Below are 12,371 nucleotides of genomic sequence, written 5' to 3'. Positions count from 1 at the left end.
CCGCGCGGGGCCTCGCTCCCCGTGCGTCCTGCGGGGGCGGAGGCGCGGAGAGGCGGCAAGCGCAACCGGGGAGGTGGTGGGGGGGGCAGAGGCACAGACTGAGTCGCGGAGGCTTGGAGAGAGGAGACGTGGAGGAAGGGACGGAGCCCGGACCGCGGCGGACACGGCCTCGTGCGCCGGGAAGAGCGCAGCGCGCACCAGGCGCCGAGCGCCGGGCACCGAGAGGGGCAGCCCCTGTGGTCTCCAGCCGTCCATGCACAGAGCGCCCTCCCCCACAGCCGAGCAGCCGCCGGGCGGAGGGGACAGCGCCCGCCGGACTCCGCAGCCCAGACTCAAGTTAGTGGGCAAAGGGAAACGGCGGGGAGTGGAGATGGGTGGAGCTGGACTCGGAAAGGGGTCCGGAGGGCGGAGGTCGCTGAGAGGACGAGGGGAAGCCGGACGGAGGTGGGGGGTGGAGACTGATGGAAAAGGGGGTGAGTCTTCAAATTAGGGGGCCCTGGGAGCAGGCAGGGAACCTGATGAAGCTGTATATGAAAGAACAGTATCTAATTTAGCCCCCGTTTACTCTGTGGGCATGACCTGGCATGTGAGCCCCCTGCAAAGAATGTGGGGGCCCCCAAGCGCCAGGGGAAGCCCTGGAACTCTAGCTGGTAACAGTGTCGGGGGAGGGCCGCTCCGCTGGCTCAGTCTGTCGTTGGCACGGGGCACGCGGACCCCGGGATCCGGGAGAAGCCGACGCCTTTGAGCCAGGAGAGCATCAGCGGGGCTGTGGAGAATCTCGCAGGGGATGCCTTAGGCGTCCGTTCGGATTTTCTGTACCTTTATTTACAGCGTGGGGAGGGGAGTTTCGGCGTGCAGCCCCTCCCTCACGAGGCCTTGAGCCGCTCCCCCACTCCACTTGAGATGTGGGTGGAAAATAAGGGAGAGGGTAGGCGGGAGCCCCCCGGCGGTTTTCGCCTGCAGACGCCACCACTGTAGGAGTCTGTGTGGGCGGAACAGGCCCAGAGCAGAACAATTGAGGCACTCCTCCCCTCCCCCACGCCTGAGTTGAAGGGACAGGCCTACCTACTGAGCAGTTGGGGAAGGTCACTGCTGGGAGAGGAGCTAAGGAGGGGGGGTGGCACTGCGGGGAGGGGAGGTCTTGGAGGGAGAGAGCAAGAATGTGCTAAGAATGACCAATTGGTGGTAAAAGCTAAGGGTAGCGAGCAGAGCAGGGGTCCACCTGGCTTACAGAATGGGAAAGGACAGGTAAGGGGCCACACCCCTCTCAGCCACATGGGCAGGATGTCACTAGGGAGTGAAGCTGGCCAGCAGTGGTCCCAGGTTTCCCCTATGGGGAGGACAGGGGGAGGAGTCCTACATTCACTTCAGTGTGAGATGTCACCAAGTCATGGTGAGACCTGCTGGTATTTAGAATAGAAGGTGAGGACCATATTTTGGAGGAGAGAGAGAACCAGCCATCCTGGGGTGTGCTGGCTCGCCTCAGCGCTCAGGGTCTCCTTGCCCCAGGCCAGAAAGATAAAAGCTGTGGATGGAGGTTAGGAGCCTTTGACTTCTGCAGCGACTTGGGTGGATTTGGTACTTCTGGTCAAGTCTGGGATGGCACTGGCGTGTCTATGCCTTTTGAACAGTGCCTGATTCTCATAGTCCGGGCACTGGGAAGAGAGGGCGTTCAAAAGAGAGGAAGAGAAGCAGGCAGGAAAGAGAAGCCAATTGTGAGTGTGGGTTGGTACCCAGCAAGAGGACTGACTGCCCCCCTCTATCTCTTGTGCTCCTCCTCCTCAGGCCTAGTGCCCGAGCCATGGCACTCCCTCGGACACTGGGGGAGCTGCAGCTGTACCGGGTCCTGCAGCGCGCCAATCTTCTTTCCTACTATGAGACCTTCATCCAGCAGGGAGGGGACGACGTGCAGCAACTGTGCGAGGCGGGTGAGGAGGAGTTCCTGGAGATCATGGCACTTGTGGGCATGGCCACCAAGCCCCTGCATGTCCGACGTTTGCAGAAGGCACTGAGAGAGTGGGCCACCAATCCAGGACTCTTCAGCCAGCCAGTGCCTGCCGTGCCTGTCTCCAGTATTCCGCTCTTCAAGATCTCTGAGACTGCAGGCACCCGGAAAGGGAGCATGAGCAACGGGCATGGCAGCCCAGGGGAAAAGGCGGGCAGTGCTCGCAGTTTTAGCCCAAAGAGCCCCCTTGAACTTGGAGAGAAGCTGTCACCACTGCCTGGGGTACCTGGGACAGGAGATGCCCGAATCTGGCCAGGCCGGAGCACTCCAGAGTCCGATGTTGGTGTGGGAGGAGAAGAGGAGGCTGGCTCACCCTCCTTCTCCCCACCTGCAGGGGGAGGAGTCCCTGAGGGGAACGGGGCTGGGGGGTTGGCAGCAGCTGGGTCTGGGGGTGGTCCAGATAGACTGGAGCCAGAGATGGTCCGCATGGTGGTGGAGAGTGTGGAGAGAATCTTCCGGAGCTTCCCAAGGGGGGATGCTGGAGAGGTGACGTCCCTCCTGAAGCTGAACAAGAAGCTGGCACGAAGCGTGGGGCATATCTTTGAGATGGATGATAACGACAGCCAGAAGGAGGAGGAGATCCGCAAATACAGCATTATCTATGGCCGCTTTGACTCTAAGCGGCGGGAGGGCAAGCAGCTCAGCCTGCATGAGGTGAGGACCCCAGCCTCCCAGGATTCCTCTTGGCTCCCAGGCCTCAACCTACGCACCTGTGAGAATCCTCACACTCCCAAGTCTGTTTCATTACCCCTTGACCAGGACCTCAGCCCCTGACCCCCTCTCTCCCACTCCAACCCTAGTTCCTGCAATGCTTCCTTCAACTGAGGGGAAACAGAGAGTCCACCTGTCCCATCTGCTCAGGACCACACAGGAGTGAAGGAGGCTCTGGGCATTCCTAGGAAGCTGTGGGTGCTGACCTCTGTCTTCCTCAGAAAGCTCCTGCGTAGTGTCAAAACCCAAGCAAGCATCTGATGGGTGGGCCTCATTTGATGGTGGAGTGTTGTGAAGAGGTCTGGACAAGGCAGTGGGGAGTTGGGATTCTGACTGCTCTGGCGGTTCTCTCCACAGCTGACCATTAATGAGGCTGCTGCCCAATTCTGCATGAGGGACAACACGCTCTTACTGCGGAGGGTAGAGCTCTTCTCCTTGTCACGCCAAGTGGCCCGAGAGAGCACCTACCTGTCCTCCTTGAAGGGTTCCAGGTAAGACCCCCTGTTCCAGGTCTTTTCTAGATTAGAATCCTGCCAAGGACTTGGGCCATGTCTTAATCAGTTCAGGTGCCTCCAGGCCTGCTTCCTACCCATGTGCATGTCTTGAATTTGGCAAAGTCCGGCCCCTCCTCCCATCTATCGCAGGTCTCCTCTGATCCCCCTCCTTGTGACAGTAGTGCCTGAGCTGAAGACTCCTGTTCAGCCAGCTTCTTTCCAGGGTCTTGAAATAAAGCATGCCCCTCACCAGATTCTGTGCCCTGCCCATCATGTGTCCCTCCCGAGCCTCACCTTCCCTTTTCCTCTCCCTTTTTACAGGCTCCACCCTGAAGAATTGGGAGGTCCCCCACTGAAGAAGCTGAAACAGGACGTAGGTTTTCCAGGGTGTTTATAGGGGGCTAGGGCAGCCTTCCCCAACTCCTTCCCTTGCCAGGTCCTCATTTCCCCGTTTGGGGCATCCACAGGTTGGAGAGCAAAGTCATTCTGAAATCCAGCAGCCTCCCCCAGGCCCTGAGTCTTATGCACCCCCATACCGCCCCAGCCTGGAGGAAGACAGTGCCAGCCTGTCTGGGGAGAGTCTAGATGGACACTTGCAGGGTGAGTGTGCATCAGAACACTTCTCTCCTCTCGGTTGGGGAAGGAAGGTGGAAGGCGTGGGAGGAGGGAGCCAGAAGGCAACTGCCTGGAACAGGGTTGGGGGTCCTGGCTGGATGGGGGCAAAAGGGCCTGGACCTATGGGTCTGGCTGTGTGGTTGAGGGTGGGGGTTCTGTTGACTGTAGTCCCTTACCTGACCAGTGCCCATGCCCACAGCTGTGGGGTCATGCCCAAGGCTGACGCCGCCCCCTGCTGACCTGCCTCTGGCATTGCCAGCCCATGGGCTGTGGAGCCGCCACATCCTGCAGCAGACACTGATGGATGAGGGGCTGCGGCTAGCCCGCCTCGTCTCCCATGACCGCGTGGGCCGCCTCAGCCCCTGTGTGCCTGCAAAGCCGCCTCTTGCAGGTGAGGCAGCCAGCAGTGCTGTCCCCAAGTACCCCCCACCACCCAGGCCGCACAGTAGCAATCCTGGTGTCCTGGGACCAGGTGGGAGGAAGAGGGATGTAGTCCCCAGAGAGGACAGTATGATGGTCGGGCTCCAGCTAACCAGCCTTGGGTTGAGAAGAGGAAGACCCTGCAGGACTGTTCCCACTGGGGAGGGTCTGACCATAATGGAGATCTTTGAAGGAGGAACTGGGGTGAGCAGGGAGACAGAATGGGGGATGACGGGGAGCAGAAGGAGGGTCACCTGGAATGGAAGCTTGGAGAGCACTTCTACCAATGCAGGAAGGTGGAGCAAGCTAGGAGTTGGGGTGGGGCTGCCCAGCCTGGAAGTGGAGGAGCCCAGAGGGGTATGCTTTGTGGGTGGATGGGGAAAAGGGGAATAGGCTGGCAAAGGGCCGGTCAGTTTGGCTGGGCAGCGGCTGGGCTGAGAGTGACGCAGCAGACAAAGCCACCAACCCTGGCTTGGTATTTTTAAACTGTGTGGGTGGGAAGTGGGGGCAGGGACTGAAAAGGGGGCTCTTCTTGGGGGAGGAACTGGCTTCCTGTGTTCCCCCTTTCTTGGCTTCTAAGAAACTTGGGGGGCATGGTTGATTGGGTAGGGTCTGGGAGGGGGCCAGAGATGAGTGGGGGCAGCAGAGCCTGGGAAGAGGGGAGGGGGAGAGGTCAGAGCCAAGCCGCCCCCACAGCTCCTGACAGAACCAGAAATTCCAGCGGAGCGGAGGAGGCGGGAGAGACAGAGAATGAGAGACACACAAACAGAGACAGAGCGCTACACACAGTCAGAAAGAGGAGGGGGCACACACACTTGGATATGGACCCCCCCCCCAAATATACACGGTGGGCAGGAGGCAGTAACGCAGTAAATCGGGCTCATCTTGGCTACCTTTTCTACCCCAGTCTCTGTTCTCAACCACCTCTCTCTGCAGCGTCCACCCCGCAGCCTCCTAACCTACCCTTTTTCCCTGCAGAGTTCGAGGAAGGGCTGCTGGACCGATGCCCTGCCCCCGGACCCCACCCAGCTCTGGTAGAAGGTCGCAGGAGCAGTGTGAAAGTGGAGGCTGAGGCCAGCCGGCAGTGAGGAGTAGACTGGTGGTCTCAGACCCGGGCCCCCGGACTTCTGGCTCCCACAGATCTCGACACTGTTGATCCCTGGCATCGAGTCACAACCCTGGACCCTCCTGCTGCCCTTCTGCCTCCCCACCTGCTCCATGGGCATAGGACTATGGGGCTTCAAGCAATAATGAATAGGGGCCTGATGAGAGGATGCAAGGAGGGTGCGTGCTGCCCCTCACCCTTGCCCAGAGCTCGGGGGCAAGGACTGCCTGCAGGGAATCTGGGATTCTCCCCTCCCTTACACAGCACACTACCATTCTCTCTAGTTGGAACCAGTGGTGTGAGCAGTTGGACTCAGTTTGAACATGGGGGAAAGGGGACTTCCCTGGGAAGGTCCAGCAGCTAAAAATGGAAACATTTCCCCCCAGAACTGGGGGCCTGGGAACACTGGACCTGCTCCTCCTCCCCTCCGCTCCCCCATTTTTGTGCTTCTAGTTTGTTTCTATAATTTAATAAGTGCTGCAGTTGACCTACCTATCCCTATCTTTCCCCCAAATCCTCAGCAATTCTTTCCCTTCTGCCCTGCCCTCTCTGGGGTGGGGTGGATGTGGGGTTCCCTTCATCTGTCCCCATGGGAGGCCTGGGTTGGACTCAGTGTCTCCCCCAGCTGGGGGCTACACCACAGCACCTGTCCGAGCAGTTAGAGCATCTTTCTTTTCAGATTGTGTACAGTAGATTATTTATTTTGTTATTTTGGAATAAAATTTATTTTATGGCTTAGGATTTATGACCAACCCCCCGCCCCAAAAGGGAGAATGGGTGGCATGGAATTGGAGAGTGGAGGAAAACTGGCAGTGCCTGTGGAAATAGAAAAGAAGCAATGGAGAGACCCTAATACACCAGGAGGATCACACACCTGGGTCTGGCCCCCAGCACTCATCCCTGCAGGACTGGTGGTGTTGAGACACCAAAGCTACAGCTATATGCAGATGTCACAGGCACATAGACCTACCTGGATACAGTCATACTTAGAGCTGAGTACATCTGGGTTATCATACCTTTTGCAGTGTTTCACACTGCAAAATTTGTCACATGAGACAAAATCAGATAATCTATGCGGCCGTACAACTAACGTATAACGTTTATATGTCAACATGTCTCAGGTATACACACTTTCACATAGCTATACACCAAGAATCTCAGCCCATGTGCTTTGCATACATAACCAAAAGCCTCTGACAGGAATCGGGAGCTGTTTGCAATTTGTTTTTAATCTGGGCATAACCCACATCAATAACCAAGTATACAGGCCCCTCTTCTCCCACCCAGGGTCTCCTGAACTGTCCTCATCCCCCAGGGATGGGATGCAAGCCCACCCCCAGCTTCTAGTGCAAGTGTGTGCATCCCGGGTCCTGGTTGTGGGTGGGAGGAGAAGCCCTACATACCCTGACTTCTGCTCTTGCCCATCTTCCTTCCTGCTCAGGCCCAACTCCCAGAGAAAGCCGTGAGAGTGTGTGTGTGTTGCGTGTGCAGGCATGCTGGGGTGTGTCTCACTTTGGAACCTGAATTTCTCTTCCGGTACTGGAAGGGAGAGGGCAGGGTTATGTGATAAGAAGGAAGGAGTAGATAGGCTCCACCCACTATGCCTTCTCCTGGCAAAGTCTTTTCCTGACAGGAGTAGGTGGGGATAGGAGGACACCCTATCTGCTGCTTGGCAGGAGCATGGGCAGGTGTCCAGAGCAAGTCCATGGGGGTAGAAGAGCTGTCTCTCTCAGCTCCCCCTCCTGCTGGGATCACCAACTGTGGTTGGCCCTTAGGTCCAGGTGGGACATTGAGATCCCAGACTGCCCATAGGAGGAGGGCTGCAGGAGGGGCTGGGCTCCCAAGGACCCTCCCGCTGATTCCCCTTGACCCTCCAGGAGAAGTTTGGTGAGGTCCTGTTCGGTGGGAGGCAGCAAGGGCGGAAACATGTCTTCACCAACCCTAAGAGAAGGAAGGAGAGAAACAATGGGGTAGACATTGCTCTAGCCCCCACTAAGCTGCCACCCCCAGACCACCACTCACCAGGTGCCCTGAGTGAACCCTCCTACAGGCTGGTTCAGGCAGCTGTCTTCTCCCATGGTCACATCCGCGCAGAGCATGGGCTCAGGGCTGGACATGGCATGCTCCTGAGGCTGGCACGGCAGCAGGCCCCTGCTAGGACCAGGAAAGTAACTAAGATGTTGGGGTAGGAGAGACTGGGAATGAACGGGGCACATGGGATCAAGATGGGGGCTGTCACTCACTGGGGGTGAGGTTGGTCAAAGGTCAGGCTCATCTCACTCAGGTTGGGGGGCATCTGCAGGTGAGGTCTGGAAGCAGGAAGGAAGACAGTCAGAGAAAGGAAGGCTGGGCAAGAGCAGGGTGTTGCAAAGTCAAAACCACTGAGTGAGGAAACAAATTTCAGCTCCTGATCCTGACTGCATAGCCTTGGGCAAGCTATCTCTACGATTGTGAGCTGAGTCTTCCCATCTGTTAAGTGTGTGTTGGGTGTTGTGGACTGGGAGGAGATGGGAGAGGAGAGGAGGGCTGGATTAAATAATTTCTGATGTTTCTTTGGACTCTGAATTTTGGTGATTCTAAGTCCCCCACCTCAACTTCTGGGAGGGCAGATGTCATGCCTTGATTTTAGGAGTTAATAAGTGCCTGAGTGCTACCTGGGATACAAAAATGCTTAGACCACTTCAAGGCCAAAACAGATGAGTAAATAAAAATCAAGACAGCCAATAAGTGACTGTGGATTCCAGGAGCAGGCGAGAACACTAATCCTTACAAAAATAGTTCTTGCTATGAGCCAGGTACTATGCTAAGCTTTACATATATTATTAACTCACTTAGCCTTCACAGTAACCCTATGAGGAAGGTATTATTATTTTCCATTTTACAGATGAGGCACCAGAGTTAGGTAACTTGGCCTGCGTCAGTAAGTAAGGGGGCTGGAATTCAAACCCAGGGAAGTCTGGGTCTTAACCACAAAGCCTCAATGGAATGGACAGAAGAGACAAAGCTTTTTGCTGCCCCTTTCTCACAGAAGAGCCTCTCCTAACAAATGTAAATGCCCATCCCTCTTGCAGCTGGGTATCCCCGCCCTATCCCCAAGAGGTTCTTAACTTACTCCTGGAAGGATCGCAACACATTGACTGATTCTTCTGGAGGGAGGGCTTGGTATGAGGGGATGGAGTGAGAGTGTGGTGGGTACACCTGGGGCCTGGGGAAAGAAAGCAAGACACCTTGATGCCAGTCCTTCTCCTTGACACCCCCAGCCCATGTCTGAGGATGGGAAATCCCTTTCATAGAAAGGAAAATTCCCTTCTTCAGCTCCCAGTGCCAGGTCTCCCAGCTGCCCATGCCGAAAGCCTGCCTGCGTAGACCACTCCCATTCCTGTCTCTCAAGCTCCTTACACCATATCTTGGTTGAGCTGCATGGCCATGGAGTCAGGGACCATTCCAAGATCATAACTGGGCACCATGGTAGGCATTTGGGGCTCTGGGGTGGGGAGTGGCTGGTCCCTGCAGGAGGGAAAGAGGCACATGTGACTGATCAAGTGTTGACGCCACCACCCCTTCCTACAAGTAAGTACCAGGCCCCATCCATCATCTCCACCTCCACACTCACCTTTCCACAGTCATCTTGATGGTAGCTGGGACGTAACCCCTGCCATCCTTACCTATCTGTTCATCTGTTGTGGGGAGGAAAGAAGAACTATGGAGTTCTCCAGGGTTAGGAAGGAGGGGAGGTAGGAGAGGTGGGCATGGCTGATGGGCAAGTAGGAGAAGTGAGGCTACAAAAATGGAGAGACGAGTCAGGGATTACACAGAGTGGGCAGGGAAGGGGCAACTGGTAGCAGGGAGGAGGTGGGCAACAGGAAGGAATCAGAACTCCTAGCTCCAGCTCACGCTTGTAGTGGCTCCGGAAAGCCTCGTCCTTGGGTTTCTTGGGGTAGAGGTTTTTGAGCTGAGCAAGGTCCCGGATTCGGTCCCCCAGTGAGCGAATGGACAGGTCTTTGGCAGAGAATGGCTGGATGTTCTCTATCTGTGGGGAGCCTATGATAGGAATGAGACCCTGAGTCCCCTCTGTCCGATTTTCTTCCTCTTACCCAGCCCCCACCACACACACACACACACACACAGAGAGAACTCATTCTCAATCTACCAAGGCAAGGGGAAGAGGACCTCAGGTGGGGGTCTTGGGTGAGGGAGACCCACTAATCTCCATCCACAGAGCTCACAGTGAGAAGGTGGCAGTTTAGACCACAGAAAGAAGAAGAGAAGTTGGACCTAAGGAAGAACTTTCTGAAGATCAGGGTTGGCACCAAGGAAGCCAAAACATTTCCTCCCCAGAAGACACCCAGAGGACATAGGCACAGAAACAGAGGACTGGCTGTGGTGATCTCACCATCCTGGCTCCTGATGACATGGGCAATGGTGATGCCTCCAATCTCTGAGTCGCTGAAGCGAAGGAGGAAGGTTCCATCGGGTTCGTTGAGAAGGAGGCTAGTGACATACTGTTTGCTGATGAAGCCAATGATCAGCCTGGCCAGGATGAAGGAGAGGATGGGGGTGGAGGCACTGGATGTGGAGAGGGAGCTGGATGTACAGCTGCTCAGGCCACCTGGGGCAGAGACTCACCGATCTGACCAGTAGCTCTTGAGACAGCGTTTGGTGAGGTCCAGCACACCATCAAACCACTGCCAAAAGGTGAAGCCACGACCCAGCAGGATTTCCTGTGGTGGCAGGAAGAGCTAGTGTGAGCATGAAAAGGCCAGAGCTGGAGCCTGGTTAAGGCAGGCACTGGGTTGTGAGTGCCCATACAAGACTCACAAGGCTGAGGGACCAAACTGGACATGAGACCCCCATCAATGACAATGGCCAACACTCACATTTACCATGTGCCAGGCATTATTCCAAGCCCTTTCCATAAATTAATTTATCTGATCTTTACAAGACTATGGAGGTAAGTCCTTATCCCATCTTACAGATAAAGAAATGGAAGCCCAGAAAGGTCAAATAACTTGCCCAGGTCCACACAGCTGGTGAGAGGCAGAGCTGGGATTTAGCCCAGGAAGTTTGGGCTGGGGCCCCTCATAACCACTGTGCTCCACTCATCCCTAATGAGGCCTGGTAGAAGTGGAGTCCAGAGAAGGCGGCCGCCAGGTGTGAGAGTCCTGCTCCCTTTGCTAACACATCCTCTGGTCCTGTGGGTTTTTCCTTCTTCCTTTTTATCTAAGAGAGCAGTACATGACTACATTTACCCAGCTGGTGGTCAGCCAAGACACCCAGATCTCCTTTTTCCCCAGTTCTTGTAACAGACCCCGTTCTGAGCCACCTTATTTTGGAGGGAGTAAAATATAGTAGCTAAGAGTAAGAGTCAGAAATATGGGGTTCTATCCCAGCCATGCTACTCACCTGCTGGGAGACTTGGACAAACTATTTAACCCCTCTGAGCATCAGGTTCCTTGTCTGTAAAATGGGGATACTAATGTACCCACTTTGAAGGGATGTTGGGAGGATTAAATGAGATAACATACATAAAATGCTAAGCACAGTGCCTGGCATATAGTAACCTGTCAACACATGGTTGCTCTATTACTAGTATATGTCCCTAAGCTATTTTACCAATGGGTTAAAGTCATTTTGAATCAGAGCTGTGTTTACACACAATCTAGGTGAGTCATAGAAGTTACTGGTAAAGAGGGAGGACAGAGGGTCAAAACCTGAGGGATCAGAGAATGCATCCTCCAGGCTGACCCTGAGCAGAGAGGTTTTCCCGCCTGGGCCCCTCCTAACAGAGGCCTTTGTGATGAACATGATGGGGCATGGTGAAAATCCCAGCAGTTTGTCCCTGAGCAGAGGTTGAGGAGGCCCTGAGTGGACAAGGGATGAAGAGCTTGAGGTTGGGAGGTCTGAAGGGCAGGGGAATGACCTTGTTGAACTGTGACCAGGACACAGAGCGGTGCTGGAAGGCCTCTATGCTGAGGCTGTTGTCATTGAAGATCTTCTGGGCCAAGAAGAGGAAGTGCTCTGGGAGTAGCCCCTGGTTGGTCCCCACCTCAGCCATGAACTTGAGATTCAGAGTTTCACACATCTTCTCCCAGGGCACCCGCTCAGCCACCACAAAGGGCACACGGTCCTGGGGTGAAAGGGGAAGGAGAAGGTGCCTCAGGCTATCACCCCCATTCTTCTCAGAAGGGGCCTTCATTCTTCCCACTTCCCCTCCCAGGCATTGTCCCCCTGAGCTTGCTCACAAAGGTGGTGCTTTTCCAACAGTAGTGGAGGGTGCTATGACATGATAGTTAAGACTGGTACGAAAAGAGGTCAAAAGTATGAAAGCAGGTCCATGAGAAGAAGTTAAGGTCGCTCACATTTGAACATGCCTGCCACCCCACCAGCCTGTACCCTATCCCCCATGTTAGAGCCCACTCTGCCCCTGTACCCCCCATTCCAGGTCTTTCCTCACCATCTCAGAGAAGGCATTGTCCCACAAGATGGTGGCTTTGGCATTGTTATCTTGGTTGCCATGGACGATGACCACCAGTGGCAGAGATAGGGCCTGAATGGGATGAGGAGAGGGGGTTGTTCTTATTAGGGCAAGTGGATTCCTTAGGGGCTAGTTCTAAGGGGAAAGCTATTGGACTTACAGAACACAGTTAAAAGCTTACAGTATGTTATCAAATGCTTTCTGAAGCTCAGTTGGGCCTTACTGTAGAGAAGTGGTTATGAGTCAGTGTTATGGAGCCAGACCTCCAGGTTTCAAATGCCAGCTCCAACACTTAGTAGCTGTGTGACCTGGGCAAATGACTCAATCTTTCCATGTCTCAATGTCCTCATTTGTAAAATGAGGTTAGTAATCATACCCTCCTCATAATGTTATTAGGAGAACTGTGTGTGAGTGTGTCACTTAAAACAGTGCCCTGGGGCCGGCCGAGTGCCGCGATGGTTAAGAGCTGGCTTGGGACGCCAGAGGGCCCAGGTTCGGATCCCACATATGAGGGCCAGTGACACTGCCCTCCACAGCTAAGATGCT

General features: G+C 55.1%; 2 protein-coding genes across 10 annotated transcripts in view; one reads left to right on the top strand and one right to left on the bottom strand.

Moving 5' to 3' along the window:
• The first annotated feature begins 6 nt into the window (after positions 1-6).
• On the top strand, positions 7-6,091 carry NAB2 (NGFI-A binding protein 2). Of its 3 annotated transcripts, none has more exons than XM_019657584.1 (7): positions 7-336; positions 1,786-2,659; positions 3,074-3,207; positions 3,532-3,583; positions 3,678-3,810; positions 4,025-4,216; positions 5,224-6,091. In XM_019657584.1, exons 1-7 carry the CDS (start codon positions 254-256, stop codon positions 5,331-5,333), a joined length of 1,578 nt encoding a protein of 525 aa, XP_019513129.1. In that variant the 5' UTR covers positions 7-253; the 3' UTR covers positions 5,334-6,091. The 3 variants fall into 3 exon arrangements, with proteins under 3 accessions (XP_019513129.1, XP_019513128.1, XP_019513130.1); XM_019657583.1 differs by having other exon boundaries at positions 4,010-4,216; XM_019657585.1 differs by lacking the exon at positions 4,025-4,216.
• Positions 6,092-6,561: 470 nt separating this feature from the next.
• Positions 6,562-12,371, bottom strand: part of STAT6 (signal transducer and activator of transcription 6) — a 27,248-nt gene continuing 21,438 nt past the window's right edge. For 5 of the 7 annotated variants that reach the window (XM_019657577.1, XM_019657578.1, XM_019657576.1 and 2 more), the window contains 11 exons: positions 11,805-11,897; positions 11,271-11,477; positions 9,977-10,071; positions 9,744-9,880; positions 9,245-9,391; positions 8,964-9,027; positions 8,750-8,857; positions 8,463-8,555; positions 7,594-7,659; positions 7,373-7,522; positions 6,562-7,291 (listed from right to left, as the gene is read on the bottom strand). In XM_019657577.1, the coding sequence (XP_019513122.1) occupies positions 7,102-7,291; positions 7,373-7,522; positions 7,594-7,659; positions 8,463-8,555; positions 8,750-8,857; positions 8,964-9,027; positions 9,245-9,391; positions 9,744-9,880; positions 9,977-10,071; positions 11,271-11,477; positions 11,805-11,897 (1,350 nt within the window). In that variant the 3' untranslated portion in view covers positions 6,562-7,101. The remainder of the gene's footprint in view (positions 7,292-7,372; positions 7,523-7,593; positions 7,660-8,462; positions 8,556-8,749; positions 8,858-8,963; positions 9,028-9,244; positions 9,392-9,743; positions 9,881-9,976; positions 10,072-11,270; positions 11,478-11,804; positions 11,898-12,371) is intronic. The other 2 variants (XM_019657580.1, XM_019657582.1) reach the window with 2 other exon arrangements.

The sequence above is a fragment of the Hipposideros armiger genome, unplaced genomic scaffold (assembly GCF_001890085.2).
Source record: "Hipposideros armiger isolate ML-2016 unplaced genomic scaffold, ASM189008v1 scaffold_277, whole genome shotgun sequence".
Classification (NCBI taxonomy): domain Eukaryota; kingdom Metazoa; phylum Chordata; class Mammalia; order Chiroptera; family Hipposideridae; genus Hipposideros; species Hipposideros armiger.
The sequence above is the reverse complement of the archived record's forward strand: the minus strand, read 5'-3'. Positions and strand labels throughout refer to the sequence as shown.